Source organism: Atractosteus spatula, chromosome 1 (assembly GCF_055471065.1).
Source record: "Atractosteus spatula isolate fAtrSpa1 chromosome 1, fAtrSpa1.hap1, whole genome shotgun sequence".
In the NCBI taxonomy this organism is placed as follows: domain Eukaryota; kingdom Metazoa; phylum Chordata; class Actinopteri; order Semionotiformes; family Lepisosteidae; genus Atractosteus; species Atractosteus spatula.
Window position 1 is genome coordinate 35030967 of NC_142706.1, and position 23220 is coordinate 35054186.

At 36.8% G+C, this 23220-nt stretch overlaps 1 protein-coding gene across 4 annotated transcripts in view; it reads right to left on the reverse strand.

Annotated features, from left to right (window-relative positions):
• cpeb2 (cytoplasmic polyadenylation element binding protein 2) overlaps positions 1 to 23220 on the reverse strand; it is a 57915-nt gene that overhangs the window by 20884 nt on the left and 13811 nt on the right. For all 4 annotated transcript variants that reach the window (XM_088926488.1, XM_088926487.1, XM_088926486.1 and 1 more), the window contains 2 exons: positions 10820 to 10910; positions 1423 to 1473 (listed from right to left, as the gene is read on the reverse strand). In XM_088926488.1, coding sequence (XP_088782614.1) covers positions 1423 to 1473; positions 10820 to 10910 — 142 coding nt within the window. The remainder of the gene's footprint in view (positions 1 to 1422; positions 1474 to 10819; positions 10911 to 23220) is intronic.

Here is a 23220-nt window from a genome sequence, read left to right on the forward strand (position 1 = left end):
TTCAAAAACTAACATGCAGCAAAATGGTTTCCTTACATTATAAGACAAAACAACAAAATATGTGTATGCCAACTTTCTAAATCATGTGAGCAGCTCCCAGAAATTTCGGAAGTTAGTTCCAACCATATAAAAGTAATTTACTTCGGCCTGCATAGCATTTTGCCAGAAAGACAAGGAACCCTACTCATTCCTGCAGTAGACAGTCTCTTAACGTTTTTCTGTTTCCCCTTGAGACAAAGATAAGGAATGAAAGAAAAACCCTCACTTCATTCTGTGGTCAGTGATTTTCTGTATCACTTTTAAAAGAGCAGTTATTGCAAAACATATTTACCATTTGTCTATCACATCATCTATCATCGCCTATCATATCATATCAGGATATTAAAAAAGTCTACAATTCCTGGTCCAATTACCAACTCCACTTAAAGGAAAAGAAACATACTAATTTTGTTTATTTTCCTGGCTAAAGCTACTGAATCAGATGTTACAATTATTAGTAAGGATGACCGACCAGGTCACTTGCACGTGGAAAGAATAACACTTGTATAATCCAGTGCACCAGATTGCTTTGTTCATGACCTTTTTATATGGTTGATGTAATGACATGAGTCATGCTCTCTGTGGAAAAAAACAGCTGCTGCCTTTTGAAATCTGTCATCCTCCAGAACTGCCATGGAAGAGCAAAGTTTGATCGATATGGCTCTCATCCTGCGTGCTCATGCACTATAATGAGAGGCTGAGGACAAATCGTCCCAAAAACTTTTTGTTCTTGACCTCACAAAGTTTTCTCACTGAATTGTCTACTTGTGCGGTCTCAAAGTCTGTAGGTAATGTTCGATAAAAAGAATCCTTTTCTAGAATACTTGTGTCTCCCCCCCATGTGAAGTGTTCCATTGAAAAAAGAAAAAAGAAAAAAAGAAATGGCATCTAAATCTTCATGGTTGCTGTGCTAGTGCCATCTTCCAAACAATGGAAACTGTTTCCAGAAAACAGGATGAAATAATGTACTAAATTTTCTCAGTACACAAGGATATTTTCAACAGAGACATTTTTTTAAAACAATGTGCATGTGTATCCAATTAATCACAAACAAATACTCCTAGATACACTACTTTCTCAGGCATCCACTAGTTCATTTTAAATGCTGTGCCAGAGGCATGGTAATAAATTTCTAGTCTTCATAATGAGCTGAAACTGCAAATCTTCCAGAGGGCAGGGTGTGCTTTGGATACACAGTAGTAACAGTAAAAGTTAGGAATAATCAACACATGGTCTGCAGGAATTAAAACTTAAATTCATAACAGTTTCTTGGTGGCCACAATACGTGGGAACACACAGCAAACATTTATTCTTGTGTGTAGTGCTCGGTCAAATACAAAATTAACGAAATACAGCACATTGAAAAAAATTCATCATAATTACCATTTAGCATAAGAAGATTGTCTGTTCCTGGATGTGGGTATCCCATTCTGCCTACAACAAAAATTAAAAATATATATATAAATGGCAGCAAAAACAAATAAAACAGGTTTAATGTATTCATAGCCAGCAAGACTCATTTTGTTTTTTAGCCATATTGTTTTAAAACGCAAAGACAACTGTCTTTGATCATTCTGTTCATGTTCAAATTGCTGTCACAATAGATTTGCAACAGATGCCCATGGGAAGAGACTGCACTTGTTCTATAATGCTGCCTGACTTAGTGCTGGGGAAGTCCTATGGTTGTCAGATATAATTAATTTGTATTCTACTGTCCCAGGGAGACCTCTGAATCACAAATGGGCAAAGTTTAATAGCTCTGAATGCAGATCTATATTTACCTCAGCAGATACTCTGGCAGTCACTTTTATTACTTTTTCCACATGCTATATTGCTGCCAACTTAATTAAAGAAATATCTATGATTGTGTACAGCCTTTCTATAGTAAACTTCAGATCTACCTCCACAAAACACAGTAATCTTCAATTCTATGCATTTAAGATTAAATGTAAATTAGTTTGTTTAGCACGGAAGAAGCAGGCATATATCAAGAAGTTTCATCATTTATGCATTGTTCTATATACAGTACATCAATAGTATAGCTGTGGAATAATTCCTTTTTTCTTATTACTTAAACATACAATCTTCACATTTTTTCATACACTTGAAATTTGGTGAAAATAAACACTCTCCATTTAATCCTCTAGTTTTTTAGTCATCTGGTAGTGTATTAAAGTTTCAGAAACTTTTAGAAGTCACCTTCATTGCCAATACGTATTAAAGATTGCTGAACACATACACAGAAAACTAAGTATCTCCTCATCACAGAGAAGAGAATTGTGAATCAAGAAAGGTAAAGTATTATCTACCTCCACAACTTGAGAAATAATTATAAAAAAACATAAGACATCCCCAATTTAACCATAGTGTCCATTGTTAGAGGTTCAAGAATAATCAGATGATTGCTACTCTTTCAGGAAAAGAGAGAATAAAATGTACCCAAATGTGCAATAAGAAAACTGTGTGCGTTTCAAAATCTGGGTTTTGTACCTGTGTTCCATGGCAACATAAAAAGGAAACAATATGCCGAACAGCAAAACATTGATTTCCAACTGCTAACAGGACCATTTGATGTGGCTGGATGAAACACAAATTAAGATTTTGAGCAGTGTCGCCAGGAGTATGATTAGGGCAGGAAAGTGAAGCTCCTGTTGAGAACATGTAATCTTCAATGTCTGTGAAGAAGAGACCCAGAACTGTTTTGCTATAGGTTTAGTTTGCATCCTCTGGTCCTTGAGTCATAGAACTGAAGGATATATGGATTACTGAGTTTACCTGGAAAGTCAGGTTAGAAGAACTACGCCTTCTAACATAATGCTCAAGCTTAGTCGCAAACAGACTTTATATATCATGAAACAATTACAGGTTAAGATGGCATAATAAATCAGTGTTCTTGAATGGTTATCGCAGAATCTAGTAGAATAGTTGGGGCATAACCTGGAGAAAGAACACAAGCACAGATCATACAACCTGGAGGAAATGAAGTGGTTCTTGATGGAGAAGTGAACAAATATCCCTCATGAACCTAAAAAGATGCTACAGGAAGTGCTTCTGCATGGTTGTCAAAGCCAAAAAAGGTTCACAAAATGTACTGCCAGTGTATTAATGAATGTGATAAAAATCCTTCATAATTACAAATAACAGATCTGTTTGTGACCAATGTTCTGTTAATACAAACAATATTGAGAGTCATGCAAGTTACTGGTTTGGAACTTGTTTCTATCAAACTGGGTTTTCCTACCAAATTAGCTCTTAGCTATGATTCCTTGAGGATATGAATAAGCTTGTGGACTACTGTTTATAGTATTAACACTAAATACTGTGGCACTGAGTGGAAGAATGTATCTCAGGGCATCTTTTTTTGTTGTTTAAGCAGAATGTTCACTAGGCAAAAACTCCATGACCCAAATAATTCAGTAAAGGACTCTTTGTCTCCTGTACTATGAGTGCACAAGAAAATAAGCCACAAAAAATCAGAACCTTCAGCAGTTGAGCACTAATGCCCTTTTTCGATTTTTGGACACCTAATCTGTTCAGCAATATGAAATACCTTAGAGAAAATGCAAAAACTTTACCCATATCATTATCTTTTCCGGGTAATTAAAAAAAAATGTTTCCCCTCCCCTTTTCTTTGGATAGGAAGTTTTATCCTTTGTCCAGTGGCCATTATTACTCTTCTTATTGTTGCACCCCAGAGAGCAAGTTCAGCTGGGATTCTTTTTTTCTTCTGCTAGCCAAGGATTCTGGGTTGTGTAGTTTCCAGACCTTTTCATCTCCATTTCACACAGCTGTTTGCTAGGAATGTACATGGCTTTCCACTCACTACAACTCTTCCTCTCACTGTGCTGCAATTCACGTGGAAAGCAAAGATATTGTACCAAATATTAAACTCTAGGTCAGGCAGCACAAAGCAGTTATTCACGGTCTCCAGGTGTGTCCTAAACTAATTCCTGGTAACTACAAAACCTCACATCCGCCCTTTCCAACACTTTACATGTGCCCCACATCACATAAATGTGCTGAACTCTATACAGTACTTTCCCATGCCAGTTCACTCTCTTGATGAACTTTTCGTATCTTTTTTGTGTAGTCCTTTGATTATATACATTCATAATGCCCATACTTTTGTTTTAATTGTGTGTTTAAAAATAGCATTGATCATTTCAAACTAATTTCTATATCCTTTTTGTAGTTTGATTGATATCAACCGTGAAAAATCATATAAAGGTAAGTTATCCATGCATAGTACTGTACTATACTCTTTTTGTTCAATTAAAAAGGTTTGTCTTTCTCCTGTTGAATAGGAACAAACAAAATTGATTATTCTTTACATAAGGAGTACTACCAGTGGGACATCAAAGGTTAAGGAGTTTCAAATATACTGGTGTTGTTTGTGCCTCCTTAAATTGACATAGCATTTTGTTGTTCATTTTTCTTTTAGCAATGTTGAGCAGAAGTTACATTGTGCATGCTGGTACATAAAAGTACAGCTATAAAGAAAACTTAAACTGAAGAAAATGGTCTTGTTTATTTGTATACCATATAGTATATACTAATGTATTAACTAAGGCATATATTTGCAGGATGTTTTAAATTGATCATTCAGTAGGCAGAAGAATAATGCTGATTATTGCTTAGTTCTGCAATTACATATGGTAAATGGTATAGCAGATTCTAAAATATTTATTCTGAAACAACAAAGTTGCTGGAACACTTGTTGTCAGAATATTTTTTCTCGAGAACAGAATTTTTAAATGACATAGAAATACAAAGCCCTGGCTTAAAGGCCATGTCATCTAGCATGATTACAAAAGGCAAATGGTAAATTTCATCACAGGTACTGTATGCTAGTTATTGGTCTCATGGTTTTACTACCATGTTGGAATCTGAGGAATTTTCAAAACTGGTCTTTAACATTATTAAAATAATGTCCAAATCAGTCATTTCGGTTGCAATTCAATAGTGCTGCCTTGCAGCGCTGAGGCACTTGGGTTCAATTCCTTGGGTGGTGTGGAGTTTGCATGTTCTCCCCAGGTTTGCATGGGTTTCCCCTGGGTGCTCCAGTTTCCCCCACAGTCTAAAGACACGCAGGTAGATTAACTGGCTCCTGTAAAAAATGGTCCTGAAGTGTGTGCGCTTGTATCTGTGTGTGCCCTGTGAAGGACTGGCTATCCAGTCCAGGTGCATCCTGCCTTGCGTCTGCTGCTTTCTGGGTTACGCCCCGGCTCTCCCATGACCATCTACTGGATAAAGCTGTTTAAAATGGATGGACTGAACGACGTTCAAAAAGACTGCCCCTTTAGGCAGAGTGATTGTCCTTATCTAGCTGGCGTTTTCTCTCTCACTTTAGCAACACAACTTCTGTCAAGCTGATTGAAGATGTAGCTGATTAAACAAGCAACTTACTTACTTGAAACTTACTTAAAGAATAATCTTTATTTATCAGGTAAACCACACTGTCATGTTCCTTTTGAAGCTCTAACAGTACTTTCATAACAGCACTGGGTATGGTTTACACATAAGACTTATTTACTGATTTGTAAAACAAGACTGTGTTCTTTATTTAAAAACCCTGAAAAGTGTTTTAACAAAGTATCTGGTAAAAGAGGGAGAAAAAATAAGGAATCTGCCAGAGTCCACTTATATTCAGAGTCCACTTAAGTATTTATATTCACATATATTAGTCAACAGAAAGGGTAAACAATTTAATAGGGATTGCATTACATAGTATACAGTGGTGTGAAAAAGTGTTTGCCCCCTTCCTGATTTCTTATTTTTTGCACGTTTGTCACACTGAAATGTTTCAGGTCATCAAACCAATTGAAATATTAGATAAAGATAACACAAGTAAACACAAAATGCAGTTTTTAAATTAAGGTTTTTATTATTAAGGAAAAAAAAAATCCAAACCTACATGGCCCTGTGTGAAAAAGTGATTGCCCCCAGTCTTTTACAGTGCTGTGGAGGAATTTTGGCCCACTCATCTTTACAGAATTGTTGTAATTCAGCCACATTGGAGGGTTTTCGAGCCTTAACCGCTTTTTTAAGGTCATGCCACAACATCTCAATCGGATTCAGGTCAGGACTTTGACTAGGCCACTCCAAAGTCTTCATTTTGTTTTTCTTAAGCCATTCAGAGGTGGACTTGCTGGTGTGTTTTGGATCATTGTCCTGCTGCAGAACCCAAGCGCGCTTCAGCTTGAGGTCATGAACAGATGGCCGGACATTCTCCTTCAGGATTTTTTGGTAGACAGCAGAATTCATGGTTCCATTTACCACAGCAAGTCTTCCAGGTCCTGAAGCACCAAAACAGCCCAAGACCATCACACTACCACCACCACATTTTACTGTTGGTATGATGTTCCTTTTCTGAAATGCTGTGTTACTTTTACGCCAGATGTAATGGGACACACACCTTCCAAAAAGTTCAACTTTTGTCTCGTCAGTCCACAGAGTATTTTCCCAAAAGTCTTGGGGATCATCAAGATGTTTTCTGGCAAAACTGAGACGAGCCTTTATGTTCTTTTTGCTCAGCAGTGGTTTTCGTCTTGGAACTCTGCCATGCAGGCCATTTTTGCCCAGTCTCTTTCTTATGGTGGAGTCCTGAACACTGACCTTAACTGAGGCAAGTGAAGCCTGCAGTTCTTTGGATGTTGTTGTGGGGTTTTTTGTGACCTCTTGGATGAGTTGTCGCTGCGCTCTTGGGGTAATTTTGGTCGGCCGGCCACTCCTGGGAAGGTTCACCACTATTCCACGTTTTCGCCATTTGTGGATAATGGTTATCACTGTGGTTCGCTGGAGTCCCAAAGCTTTAGAAATGGTTTTATAACCTTTTCCAGACTGATAAATCTCAATTACTCTGTTTCTCATTTGTTCCTGAATTTGTTTGGATCGCAGCACGATGTCTAGCTTTTGAGGATCTTTTGGTCTACTTCACTTTGTCAGGCAGGTCCTATTTAAGTGATTTCTTGATTGAGAACAGGTGTGGCAGTAATCAGGCCTGGGTGTGGCTAGAGAAATTGAACTCCGCTTTCCAAAGATGTGATAAACCACAGTTGATTTATGTTTTAACAGGGGGGGCAATCACTTTTTCACACAGGGCCATGTAGGTTTGGATTTTTTTTTTCACTTAATAATAAAAACCTTCATTTAAAAACTGCATTTTGTGTTTACTTGTGTTATCTTTGTCTAATATTTCAATTTGTTTGATGATCTGAAACATTTCAGTGTGACAAACATGCAAAAAAATAAGAAATCAGGAAGGGGGCAAACACTTTTTCACACCACTGTATATGAAAATAATCATCAAGCAAGGAATAACTATAGATTACTTTAGCTTCCCTCTGACCAACAGTAAGCAACTTCTTAATCCTAACTTCCTGACCATTAGATCCACATTGTAATGCACTTTGGAAACTGCAATAGGACAATTTCATTTTTTTATGCAAAACAGCATTAATCTGAAACTATCATTAATTAATATAATTTGTGAACTGTAAATATTGGTTTAAGGTGGCTTTTCCCGTGTCATTCTTTGTACTTTATCTTCATTGACCCCTAGACACTGTATAGAATCCATAATTACCTCCAAAAACAAGTGATCCTTGTAACTGTAACAAATTCACAAGAAAATTCATAAGAAAATGACAAAAATATTGCAGCAGGTGCACTAAAACCTTATTGGACAGACATGAACTGCCTGAGAAACAACAAATATGAGTGCGTGTATTGTTCACTTCAAATGTTGTCATGTCAGTATGAGCCTGCAGGATATGCAGCAGGTGAAGTTCTAGGACTTCAATCAATGTAGCACCTTGCAGTGAGGCTGCCTTCAATCAGTACAAGTGCACTGGTCAGACTTCAGGTCAGACCGTCACACTTGGGACTCCATCAATCAGTCCATAAAAATGAACATAAATATAAATGTGATGGTGTAGGTCTGTAACTCTGTGCCAGACACACCAACGTCCAATAGGGTGGTCTACACAAAACCACGATTCATCAACACATTGGACATAGCTCCATAAAAGTCCACCTTAGATAACTCAGTCCAACCTTTAAAGGAGAACTCTGAGGCTATTGTTATATTCCAGGGCTAGAAAGAATCAGCATTGATGAGTGAATTTCAAACCACAATAAAAGTAAAATGGACACAATAAACCGTAAAACCTCCAATTTACAGTACATCACAAAATAGATGAAATTTCCAGGTATGCACAGCACCATATTCTGTGATTCAGAACTAGCCAACAAACCTTCCAGTGATATTAAGTGGCTTTATTACACTGTAAACAAGCAGGCTTGTGAATACATTTTATTTAATCCAACAGAAATATTGCTCTCGATTTTCAAGACGGTTTTGCCAATAAATGGAACTTACTTGTTAACTCTGCATGCTGATCACATTGGGAACTTTCTATTCTGAAATACCTGCTGCACAACCTGTACTTAACTTGCTCGTACATCACATTACATCAGTTATTACAGTGACTAGCGAGCAGGAAGGGCCGCATCACGTCACAATTTGTGGGAACTCTCTCTGTGGGAACCAGGGGTTGGTGACAACATGGCAACTTACAGTACTTTCACAAAGTTCACAAATTTGAGCTTCATTCTAAATTTGTAAAAATGTTCTATACCGTCAACGAATTTATTTGTTACTGAGATTTAATAACTGGTCTGAGAAACTGGGACTGCAGTTCCCTTTTAATATACCGACAGCACACTGATAAATATGGGATATCGCTTACTTTTTTGCAGTCTCACAAGGCTTCACATTCAATGGGTTAAATCCACTCATCACTAGTACCCAATCTACTGTCACCTTAATTAAGTGATTTAGTGCTAACGCAATAGTCAGTCACTCAAGTGTATCATAGCAAGTCATGATCAATTAATCAAAATGACAAGCAAAAACATGATCAACATCCAAAACCTGTTTATTTATTTTTCTGAAAGCACACATGCATAAACAGCATGGCAAGTTTCTTTTTCTAGTACTTTTGCATTTTAAAAGTTGAAATACACACCGTAATTAAAATTATGGTCCTGACTACATTGCAAGTATGCAAGTATTTTTTTAGAAAGTGTGGATATAAGTGTACAGATTAAACACTAAGAGAAGGCAGAACCAGAAAGTCCAGCACAATTTTTTGTTATTCCATCTGTTCGAAAAAATATCATTTTAATGCTGTATGCCTTATTTCATGTTTTCCTGACGTTTTTCAAATTGTTAATTGAAATTGTTCATTTAAAGTGACTTTGAATGAATGATACTGAAAGTCAGGTATAAAATGCTTCGTCACTCTGCAGCCGAATTACCAGCCAAATCAACAAGGGCACGTGCTTGACATTCCAATAGCTCTCTTTCTTACCACTGCAGTACGACATAAAAGCTGCACTGTTTCAGGTCATCTAAATGTTCAAACTCAAAGAGTTGGCTGTAAATAAGTTCCTAGCTGGAAGAAAGCAGGCTTTGTGCTTCAATGTGACTTTCACTGGGAAGAACATGTCTTTTGCTTCCAACAAAGAGTTTTAACATTTCTGGGCAGCAATCATGAAAAAAAAAACATTCTCAAAGATGAGTAACAGAAACGCATCTAGCTTTACTGCACCACGCTAAAACAAACCAGAGTATCCTTGCAAATTCTTTGTGACAAATTTAAAAAAAAAAGTGTGTGCAAATATTCCAGATATTTTCTACAGTGGGAAAAGATAAACAAAATGATTTGTTAATCACTTCACTGATACATTTACAATTCAAATCTAAACTCAGCACAGCTTGTGGTATTCAGCTAAAACACTGCATTGCGATCAACAATCTTAATACTGTATAGCCTGCTTGTTTATGAAAACCATGTAATGAAGGTCACTACAACACAGCAGTGAGACAGTATGTTTTTCTCATTATTCCAGCGTAACTGCTGTTTTTAACGGTTCGCTGTAAGGGTGGAGCAGGTGAGGACAGGACAGCCAACTTGCTTTTAAAGTAGGTCAGATTTTTACTGGATTACAGCACATACATATTAAAAAAAGGCTACCATTTGCACAGCACACTGCTTGTATTTTTGTTTTGCTTAATGAGCCAATGCATTTACACTACAAAGTAGGCATAACAACAACAGCTGTTACAGTTCTCCCTTCCTTATACCACTGTGAGCTCCAGGGCCGCACACACTTCATGGCAGGAATTCTCTACCTCTGCTCGCGCCATTGCACAGCTGCATGCATGCCAAGGGTTTGCTTTAACCAAGTACTTTGCCATCCTTGGTTCAGTAGTGACTATTACAATGTAAGGTAAAACATACAATTGAAATACAGAAATGCATATACATATATAATACAATATTACTGTGTTTAATGTATGCCTGCCTGACTGATCTTTAGTTATTCTATTTATTGTAATTCTTTTTTAAACAGCCTTCATTAAAGTTTTCTTTCCCAACCAAATTTTGCAGTGTTTTTTTTTACAATGCATTACAAACAAGGTACAGGCATCAGGCAGAAATAATTTAAAAGGACGATTAAGTGACAGCCACTGTTAATCAGAAGCATTTAGTGGAAGGGAAAATTGATTTTTTTTTTTTAGTTCCGTAACAAACAGCCCCAAGAGTGATACATTTAATGAAAACATTCCCTGTATTTTTAAATCTATATCCCGGCATTTACAAAGGACACTCAGGCTTCAGATAAAATGGTTACAAAGGCGAATGGAAAAAAAAACAGGAACTGGTCACAAATTGCTCTGCAAATAAAAAGCATCTCTGAATTAACAACCTACCTTTCAATGGATCGTGTTCAGCTCTCATTATATCAATAAGTGAGCTTTCCAGGGAGTGCATGTTCAAGCTGTCATACATTCTTGAACGGTCCTACAAAAAAAAAAGATCAGGCTTCGTTGAGTCATAACAGTAATCACCATGGGCAGATTTAACTGGGCGTTGGCTTCATATTGCAATATTTTGGCACTTAAGTTCACATGCTGTATTTGGGCATTACAGTACTTTCCATTAGTGCAGTAACAAAGGTTTGTCTCCCAACCCTGCGGGTTATGATGCACTATGTTTTTTTTATTAAGCGAAACGTCCGTTTTAGAAACGAAGGACCAAACTAAAAATAATAGAAATAAATCTCTAGCATTATGCTAAATAGCAAGAACAACTATTACCTGTACAATTACCACATGCAGAACTACTTTGTGTCCTGTAAGGTTTATGAATACAGTTTCATTCTTAATTTTATAAGACAAGGCAAGACAAGATTGTTGCCACAGCCACATATCAAATTTACTAAAAATCCTGACACAGATATTTGGTCATATTCATGGCCCAAAACAAATTAACAAGTAAACAAATGTTATTTTTCCTTAACTGAACTTTATCCCAGCTACACTGAAGAAGGCATTGAGGCAGAACCACTCGAGAGGGCAGATTTTTTTGGGAGGGGAAGCAACGTTCTAGAAACAAAGAAAAAACAATCCTATTTTCTCCCATGCCAATCTAACCACCAACCCAAAAAAGCTCTCTATATGTTTAAAATGCTTGGCCATTCAATATGTTTTCATTTAAAAGAGCACGTCAGTGAAGTACTCAAAGGAAGCAGGGCAATTAATCTTATGTCTCAAAAGTGAACTTACAAGTTTTTACTAAATATCATATCCTCTAAACATACCATGATATCTTATAATAAGAATAAATAATAATAAAATGTGTGATTCCCAATACAGATAGGGACACACGTATAAGATTGGCAGAGTGCTTGTGCTTCTGGCAAGTGCCCTGAAAACAGAGAAGAGAGGTTGCACCAGCGTCAAGGAGTTTGCCTATACTTCTATTTTATTTTCATGAACTCTGTCCCCAGTCCCATATGTTACATTCCACCTAAAGCTTTTTCACCAGCTAAAGAAACAACTGACTGAAAAATGCGCACCGAGCTACGGTATTAACAGTGGCATGAGTAAAATGAAGGAGATGGAGAGTTTTATCTGTCACTCCTTGGGTTCTAAGAAATCTTGTTTGGGCACGATGAATGAATTTAGACATCTAAGTGTTGAGTCTATGCATGAGCACTTCTGCGTATATTTTAGCATGTAAATTTTATCTGGGACAGGGGCCAATAGCTACCACATGACACAGTTTCTAGTAAAGGAACCCCTCTTTGTAGCCATCTGTATCATCTCAAGTAGTAAGGGTCTCAGCTGATCGCGAAAAATGAGAAGAAACTGGGGTATGCCATCAAAGCCAGGGAGCTTGCCTTTGTTCACAGTCTGCAATGCATCTTGTAACTCTCCAAGAGACGTGGCAGCTAAAAGCCTTCAAGAAAGCATTATCAATACAGTGTTGGCTGTATATAAGCTACATAACTTCGAAAAAGAAGCACAATGCAGGATTGGAAACCATAACACGTTTTGAGGACTTAATAAAGTAAATATTTGCAAAACTAGTATTATTGCAGTCTTAAAGTTAGAATTTGGCTCGGTCTGCTACCATGAAAATAGTAATTCTGACTAACCCACTTTCATTTTGGACAAACAGGATTGATAGAGAGTAGAATCCAACATTGTAGAAGTACTCGTAATGAAGCCCCTCACTGCATTATGCAAGACATGAGAATCGCTCATTGAGCCGTGAGCAAGAGAGAGCAATTCAAGAGGGTGGATTAATGAGGCAGGGGCCCTAATCCCACTCCTCATGGAAATGCCAATTCAGCACAGCCAATCAACCTATCAAGCACGTCTTTGGGAGGAGGCAGTAAAATGAAGCACTCAGAGAAATCACATGGGAACATAGGGTAAATCCAGAAACTCCACATGGAAAGCCTCCCAGCGCCGAATCAGACTCAAGAGCCTAGAAGTGTGAGACTGTAGCACTAACTGCCACACTTTTCTGCAACCGAATTTTATTGAATTGCAATAATGTAATTTTCACTTCTGAAAAAAAAACAGCTTGAATTTTTAGCTGTTTAGAAAGCAACACCAAAAGTCAATAGCAAAAAACAAAATCGCAATATTCCCAATAGTTAAAAGTATTAATAAACTAACCACATAAGCATTTTGCAGACACAATGTATTTTTTAAAGGAAGATCACTGAACTAATTGGCAAATATTAGATGACATATGTCGAAGGAGAGGATGGGAGGACAATGTGTCTTCTGATACAGTAATCACCATGAAGTAGTCATTGTTACGAGGCTAATGAAAACAGTTCTGCCCAGACTATCTCTGCCTGACCTTCTTTTGAGAAGGGGGGTATTGAATCACAAAAAGCACAATCCACCCTCACCAAGTTTCATTCTGAAAACCCATGGGAACGTCAAGGTCTGTGGATCCCCAGCCAAGTCTGTCCGTCAGGCACATACAGTACAACTTTTTCTAGCTGTCCAGTGTGTGCAACATTTAATTACACATAAATAGGCTGTCAGGAATATCAAATTAACTGATCTGAGAAAACCCCGGAATAATAAGGAGGCAAAGTCAATAACAAGTCTCAGACATTATAGAAATATTGTAAAGAGAGAAAATAATGGCATAAAAGCATGGTGCAAAAACTGTAAATACAGTATATATCTACAGTATGTGCAATTCTTAAAAATTGATCTGTTTTAAGACTCATTAAGCAAATATTCCCATCACAATTGTGCTATTATTTAGGTTGAATTCTAATAAAAGTTGAAAGGGTAACAAAAGACATTCAGTACGCAAAACAGTAGGAATGTTTGCTATGGAATGTGATTCAGCAGGGAATGCTCATATCAATAAAAGGACTTCATCAACAATGGCATGTAAACCAATGTTGCTAAGAGCTTAGAGAAATAACAGAGAACAACAGGAGAGTTATTTCAGATGGCTGATAAAGCTATCTGTTAGTATGCTAAATTTAAACTCGCCACTTCTAACACAGAGTCTCAAGACAGTAGCAGCAATGTTACAGCCAAAAAACTTTTTTTTCATTTTTTCACAATTTCTTTCAGAAACCACTGAGGACCTGGAGGCTTAAAATATTGTGTACAGCTTCCCTGATGAACAGCTGTAACTCCCATGGAAGGCTTTTACCTTGGTAAAAACACACTTCTTCTCAGCTACAGGACAGATACTAGCAGTTGAAAACAAGTCAAACTGACAGTTCACTGAAACCCTTTTTAAATTTTCACAATGTTTACATTTACACATTTACATAAACATTTAGTTTATTTTGATCATAGTTTTGACCTTGTTCATTTTAAAGGCACAGCAAAAGAAGAAGATATTACTTTTTGTTTTATGGTGTTGCTTTAAAGAAAATTCTGTCACTTTGTAATAAAATATAGGCTATATAGTAACTGAAAAGTAATAAATACAAAACTTAATCTGGGTTTACTGTTAAAAAAAATCAAATTAACATTAATAACATAATACAATATGCAGTATTATGTGCAAGAGTACAATAGCCCAGTCAGAGGAGAAAACATAAAAGGTTTCTAGTAGTGATTAATGATGTAAACTGTACAGCAGGCCCTTCTCAGCTCAGACAACAAGCAAAAAGATAAAGACTGAACTCAAAAATAGCATTCAAGTGATAACAAGTTAATTCAGGAATTATCACAATCCAATAAAAGCCAGTTCTAGAGGTTGTCTTCAAGGAAGCTTATAGAATTCCCCAAGAACAAAAAAGAAGAATTTGTAATATTTACTTGCAGTAAGACAAATTAGCTAGTGAAAGAACTGCTAAAACTACAAAATATTCAGCATTTACAATAATTCTGTCACTAGAAACACAAAACTAATATTTGGGGTTTTTTAAGTAAGATTTTGAGGTCTTGAACAGGTATAGAATATTTTGGTTTAAATTGTCAGTAGGCACAATGGTCAGCATTGCTACTTTGTCATGCTCTGGACATGGGGGGCTATCTGCATACAAGGAGTTTGTATGTTCTCTTGTTTTGGCTCCCCTTACAGTTGGGTATTGAAAGAAGTGGTCAGAAGATGGATGGGTGTTGCTGATTCATAGGGACAACATGAAAATTACACAGAAATAAATCAGACCAAGATCGGGCCAAAAGCTATGAGGAGACGCCAACTGCCTTACCACTTTTTTATTCCTATGGCTACTTTTATATCAATGAAAAATGTGTTTGCCTTTTCATCCATCCATTTTCTAACTGATTCATCCAATACAGGGTCATGGCTCATACTTTTATATTACTCGAAAACATGCATTCTTTGTGGCAGTGAAACAAAGATGAAAAACAAGCCATCCTTCTTATACAGAAATATCCACCATCCTCACGTTTAAACCTGCTGCAACAAATGGCCTACTTATAATAATAATACTTAATTCTTTGTAAATATAATAATTGAAAATAGAAGGAGTGAAGACTTTAATTTTAGACCTCTGTAATAACTGAGAACTCAATGTAAAGAAATGGCAGTTGCGATAATATTAAAATACAGAAAAAATATAACAGTTTCAAATGCATCTAGATCTGTATAGATTTTTTGCGCAAAAATATTCAAGGTAATGAGGATTGCAATATTTTAATCTTGCTTTTTTAAAGCATAGTTGACCACAAATGAAGCCTAGAGAACTAGTGCCTATATGAACCAAATTCAGAGATAAATGTGGAAGGCAGCAGGTCATGGTAAAGAAAAACTACACTTGTCACAGTGAGAGTTATCACATCATCATATTATATGACTTCCATTAACAGCTTATCCATCCAATTCTGCATCACAGTGGCCCAGAGCCTACTGCAGGAAGCATTGGGTACAAGGCAGGACAGATCCTGGACAGAATGCCAGTCCATCACAGGGCACAGACACAAAAACACATACACTCACACCAGAGCCAGGTTTTTACAGGAGCTGATTAACCCAAGCATATCTTTGGAGTGTGGGTGACAAGTGGAGGAAACCCCAGAAACACGAGAAGAACATACAAACTCCACACAGATAGAAAGCACTGAACCTGAACCCAGGACCCCAGTGCTATGAGGCAGCAATGCTGACCACAGCATCAATGTGCTACCGAATGAGGGTTATTGATGAGACAAAAGGTAAAAAAGTGATAAATTTGACATTATTTGTGGAAATAAAGGTACCAGAGAATTGAACATAAAAAGATGATTTCAACAAATACAGTTACAAATTATTTGGTTTTTAGGGTTGGTCATTTTAAACTTACTAATGCATAAAAGCTTCATGTCTGATTGAATTTTCTGAACTAAATTAAATGTACCAATTACCTTTTCTATTATTTCTCAATCTCTATAGTAATGTATGAAGGCAGTGTCAGTGACTGACAGATGCACTGTGGAATTCTGCACACACACCCACAAGTTCGGTCTTGAAGACATACCCCCCACTGCTTTAAGCAAAAGCAACACACACTAAAACAGCAGGATCATTACAATGTGCTGCACCCTAAGGTTTGTTAGCAAGTCACCAGGGACTTCATGGATATGATTTTTCAGCTGTAGGCCTCGAAGCTAAGCTATGTTACATTCAGAAATCTACCAACTACAGTGCCTAAAGTCCAACAGGAAATATTCAAAAAGATTCTTTTGACAGGCCCTGATTTGGATACATAAAGTGTTACAGTGTAATGTTTCAAAGAAAAGTGTCAACAAACATCTGAAGATTTAACTTGCAAGTCATGTTCCTGCAGAACGTTTGGAGGGTTTGAAATGCTATGTGCTTCTATTAGTCTGCTAGACTAATCTTCCAGGCATTTGAGAGGTTTCTGACTTTAGCACCAACTTTTAATCAGATACATCAAGATTTATTATTCTTAGCATAGCTGCATCAAAGGAAGGGAAGCTATAGTAATTTTGAAGCACAAGTTGTGGTCATGGAAATACAATTAGTTGTGAGGATATGGAGACAGGAATACCCAAGATGCTTTAAACCTCCAGACTGAAAAAAAAAACATTCCTAAGAAAGATTAAGCATCCGAAATATTCAGTGTCACACTGTTAATGGAATTTAACAATTTATTCTGGCTTTCATCTTTCATCTCTGATGTTTATGAAAGGAAGGGGGTTTTATGGTATCAAAGACTGAAATAAAGGGAATCAAAAAAAGTGCAGAAACATGGCAAATCAAATTTAACTGAAAACATGAATGCCTGTTTTATAAAAGAGGTAAAAAATTGTATCTAAAATGTGTAGTATCTTTTGTAATTAGAGCAGGGTTGACAAAAAAGGCCTGGGCATTCATACAGAACCAAAGTTTTTTTTAACAAGGCAGTACAGGGTAATTATCAATGTGATAAAAATGAGGAAGACAAACTTACATCAAGATTCAGCTCTGACCTCTATAAGACACACTAGAAATCAGAAAATAGACTTGAGTCTGGAATTCACAAGCAGGTAGATTAAAAGAATATTATGCCTTTAAAGCACAGAGCAATTCAAGTGACATTTTCAACATCCTGAAGAGGGAGAATGTAACAATATGTGTTGGAGGCTTTGCATACAGACCTGGACCAAACTTACTTTGAAATTATGGAGAAATATGCCATTTTCACCATAAAAAGGACTTCTTTAAACACAGAGAAACTGATTTAGAACCAACGAAGAAAATTATGCCACAGCAGTCTCCCATTTAAAACTTTCAAGGACTGTCTAGCTCTTGGCTCCCCCAATACAAATTGAAGAATGAGCAAGAGAAGCTGAATGGAAGCATTAGAATGGCAATTTTGTCATTACAATTATTTTGAAAAAGACCTGAAACACTTCCGCACTTCAAAAATATTTGTTCAAGGCCTACATAACTCAAAAATCATTATTACAGCTTAAAGACGCTTCCTCAAAACTACATCGTTGTTAAATACTGAATTTAAAAGCAGTTTAATCAAGCTCTGTGAAAGACAAAAATACCTTACTACAACACTATAACTTAAAGACAATGGAAAACAGTAGCAGACGAGAAGTAGTTTGACAAGACCTTCAATTGGAATATCTAACTTGATTTACGCTATAAACCCACATCACATTTCAGCATTTATTAAGTACAGCAGACTTTAGTACAAAATGTTTCAGAACAGGGTAATAGCTTCCTAAAATACTTCTTAAACGTGTTTTAAATTTTACATAATCTACAAAAATAATTGTCTGCCTTGTGAAAGCTAAAGCTCATTAAAGTTACTACTTCATCAAATAAGGCAAACAGTACAATGTGTCTGCACCTTTAAGAGCATACACTTGAAATACTTCACCTTTTATGGATACTCTGAGCATACAGAACTGAACACGAAGAATACCAGTAGTATTCTTGACTTATAAAGTTACAAGTTGATTACAGAAGTAAATTACAGAAGTAAGAAAGATAACTGAAAATATACATATACTGTAAATACTAATATCCAATGTTTGTTGCACTTTGCATCTCATCATGTAAGATCCCGTCATGTACTAGTCTTTCTAGCTTGGACTACGGTACATCTTTACACATTTGTCTTAGAGAGAACAGTTTCCATTTGAAATAAACATGTGTATAAATATGGATGTAAATGTCTAGAATCCTGCAGCTGTACTAGTGTCACTCTGTGTTCAAGTATAAAACTAGAATCATGCAAGATCTTTTTTCTATTGTAAAAAAACAACCAAACTACTAGGTACTAATCAATGTATCACTGCAATGTACTCTATGAGGTACATTGGGTTTTCCAACTGATGTGTTAAATATGTGCACCACAAAAGTGCAGCTTCTTTCTATGTTTAGAAATTTAGTACCTGATTTGCTTTCTAAAGAATGCATGTTATTGTAACTGTAGTCATATTCAATTAAACGTTGGTGTCTTACTAAGCAGTCTGTTATTGTCTAATGAACACACTTCACATTCATCTCACTTTTTAAAAGTTCTCCTTTCCATTACGAAATCTCTTCAAGGTTTTAAAAAATATGCCCCCTTTTATTTTAACAGTATTGGACAAATAAAGGACACAGATTATTGCTATGTTTATTTTTATAATCATGTCTAAAATAAATCCGGTATTGTGTTGCTAGGGGAACTTATACGAGAAAGTCAAGTTTTAAAACTATTTAAAAAATAAAAATATTAGATTATATTTTAATGGAAAAATATTAAAACATGTGAAATCTAAAGGCACAATTCCAACAAATATTACAAACATGAAAACCACGAGACCTGAAACAGGATCTCCTGCTTCTATGGCAGATGAGGCAATGCATTGTAAATTAAAATTAATAGTAACACGTTTCACAGACTCTTCTACCATTTTTGGTAAAATGCAGACTTTCGCAGATTTAATAATGAAGCAAATTGTGCGAGCAATCAATTATCACACTTGACAACTCAGCTGCTTTAAATGACCCAAAAGAGGGTAGAATGAAGAGTGGGGCCCACTGCTCAGAAGATCAGGAACATTCAGACTGAGGCTTTTGAATTGGTAACGGCATAAAATGTCTATTTCCTCTACTGAGAAACTAAACACTTGGAAAAACATTACCGTAAATTATACATCTAAAAGTCATTATATGCAGCTGATAAAAAAATAAACTGATGACAAGGATTGTCATCAAGCACTGAATAGTACTTTATTAATCTTAACAGAAATTGGTTTAAGAGATAAATAAGGACACCGGCAACACTGCTTTTAACGTTGTAGGTTAGGAAATTCTACGAACTTGGCAGCATTTTAATATGGGCAATAGTGGTTAGGGTTCTGAACTTGTATCTGGAGATTGTGCGTACAAATCCCAGGTTTCCCACTGCTGTTACACCCTTCAGCAAGTTACTTTATCTGTATTGTTCCAGTGAAATATGTCACTTTGGATAAAAGGGTCTGTCAAATTTGTAAATAACTCAATGAAAGAATATTAAATCAGCTGTATGGAACAACTGGTATGTGTGTATTTGAAGGATAGCTGTCAAGGCCTTTTGAAAATAATCACTTCTCTTTTTCAATGGAATATATCCATTACTCAATTTGCCCCTTTAAATGTGTACAATTACTTTTAGATAAATGACAAGCAAATTCCGCTCTGCCACAACACAGTCTGAAAATAGCCCTGGTGGCCTTGGGGAGTACAATACACATAATAAATGCTCCCCAAACAAAATTTCACCTCTGCAATGACAGAGAAACATAAATAGCTTATACAAGCATACCCTTTCTTCCGCTGAGACTGTTATAGGAAAAACATCAGATATTCACATTTAAGAAAAAAACTGTTCTCTTTACTGCTATTGTTGTAGATGAGACAATTTCCCATGAAAAAATAAAACAACCTTACAGTTAATTCTTGTAAGCTCTGGTCTGAAACCCTGATACAGTAACAGTATTCAGCCAAGTGTAACTTTAGGATGTAAACACAGATTTTACAGATTTTTCATGTTCTTCAGTTAATTACTGGCAGCACTTCATCACTACTAAAACTATTTAAAAAAAAGAACCCTCTTTAATACGTAGGGAAATGGCTCAGAACACTAGGGTGGGACGCTGGTTGCGCTACACACTAAGTAAAAGTCTAATGATGCAACAGTATGATTTGAGACCAGACACACCTATTTACTGTACTACAGGCCTTAGTGAAACCAAATCAGCAACAGTTAAGGAGTCAGTTTACATTACTTTCTCTCACTTTCTTCTGATGAAATGCTGAACACCCACTGCTTCTACATGATGACTTTTCACTGAATATCTGGTTTAAATGCACTTTACAATTTGAGAATGAATCTAATGTTTTAGGTACACAAACAAAAATAGGCCAACCAGGCTGGATTAAACACTCTGGGACAGCTCTTGAATATACAAAAAATAAATTATAAATTATATATTATTAAATTATAAATGCAGTGTTTACTACTCAATGAACACTAAAGCATTACTTTACATTTTAACCAGTGACAAAGTATGGAATAAAGTTCTAGAGAGTGCCTATCATGAATCAGGGTGTGGCAGTCTTTTATCTTGTGTGACTATCCCTACTGAGAAGTGTAGTTCAAGGGGCTACATAGTACGTTTCCCAGGTGGCCATGGGTGAGAGAGGCCAAAAATACATGTCAGTTAAGTTTATCAGGTACAGGTTTTATCAATGGGGGGTCGCACAGTGGGGTAGCAGTTAGCATTGCTGCCTTGCAGCACTGGGGCCCAAGAGTTAATTCCTGGGGTGCTATCTGTGGGATTGCACATGTTCTCCCTGTGTTGGCCTTAGTTTCCTCTGGGTGCTCCAGTTTCCTCCCAGTCTAAAGACATTCTGGTATGTTCATTGCCTTCTGTGAAAATCGGCCTTACTGCGAGTGTGTGCATTTGTGTCTGTGTGTGCCCAGTGACCCGTTCAGGGTGTGTCCCACCTTGAGCCCGCTGCTTATTGAGATATGCTCCAACTTTCCCACAACCATCTACTGGATAAAGTGGGTGAGTTAGTGAGTTATCAATGAAGCACTGTGTTCAGCACATATAAAAGCCTAGAAGGCCACAGATAAGGGTGTTTTGAGACCTTGGATGTTCAATGGAACACTGTTTTCACCACACCTTTTAAAACTGGTAAAAAGGAGGCTAAAATAATGATTAAAGTAATGCTGGTTTACTGTGGGTTTGAATTACATGGTTGATAAGTGAGACAGTCACCTGACCGATATGTATGTGCTGGAAAGTGTGTAGTCTGGCCTTCACAAATGGAATCAATTGTTTGCTTTTTTAATAAAAACTCTAGACTTGGTAAATACTGAGCATTCCTGAGGTTTAATTTTGTTAAATAAACCATCTTGACACCTTCATTAAAATGGCATTAACATACTGCTAGCTACAGTACATAAGCGCTGAGATCCCAGTTCCAGTCCTGGGAACTCACATGCCTTTTTCCAGCTCAGCTGTTCCATAATTGACCCTCAACTGACCTAGTAAGACTAATTCAAACTTGTCAATTGTTTAGATTTTTTGCATTTTGATTACTGCACTGCATATGTAACACACTCACAAAGGTTCCAATCAAGCAATGTGCCGCTTCAATTAAATAAAGAGCTTGGGTAGAAAACCTTCAGGTAGGAGAGTCAGGTCCAGGGACTGGGGAAACCCCCAAGTCTCACAACCTTGAAAAAAAAAGTTTTCAAATGTTGCTGGATTACAAATGATATTTACACATCTTTTTCCAATCTTTATTTTGATTGCAATCTCACATACTCAAACTTTAAAATTTTTTAAAGACAAAATTAGCTATTTTTTCCAGCAGATATCTTAAAGAAATCGAAAAACTGAAAGTATGTTGCTTGCATAAGTATTCAGACGCCATACTTTAATATTTTAGAGACATTTTGTGCCGCAATAACAGCTTGAAGACTTTTGGGGTAGGCGTCTACCAGTTTTGCATACTTGCTAGCAGCGATGTTCACCAACTCCTCGTGGCAGATTTGCTCCAACTCATTCACGTTTCCTGGACAGCATTTCTGGACCTCAATTTTTAAACTGTGCAACAGATTCTCGACAGTGTTGAGGTCGGGACTTTGACTGGGCCACTCAAGGACATTTACCTTTCTATTCTTGAGCCATTCCAATTGCTCTGGCACAGTGCTTATTGTCCTGATGAAAGGTGAATATTTTCCCACACTTGACTTTTGTAGCAACACAGAAACAAGTTTCCTTGCAGTATTTCTCCAGACTTTGTACATCCAGTTTTCCTTCAATTCTAACAAGATTCCCAGTCCCTGCTGATGAGAAGTCTCCCACATGATGCTACCCCCACCATACTTCACTGTAAGGATATTGTTTCTTGGAGCAGGGGCTAGATTAGGTTTCCAAAAAAGCTCTCTCATCTGACCACACACCTTTTCCCCAAGTCGTAGCTGGACCTCTCTCGTGCTGTCTAAAAAAGTCCAGACAGGCTTTGAGATGGTTCTTTTTGAGTAACAGTTTCTTTCTTGTCACCCTCCCATACAAGCCAGTGTTATGAGCTCTTGATATAGTTGACTCATGCACCTTTACTCTTCTCTCAGCCAGTGAATTCTGTAGGTCTTTCAAAGAGATTGTGCGCTTCTCAGTGGCTTCCCTAACAAGTCTCCTGCTTGATCGGATGGAAAGTTTTATGGAACAGCCTGGGTAGGTCAATTATATCCTCATTAGGGCAATTTCTTTCCTCCATGTTAACTTAGAGCTACCAGAGCACAGGGACCTGAAAACGTATGCAGGCAGCATATTTCAGTTTTTGACTTTAAGAGATCTGCTGACAAAAAAAAATATTTTTT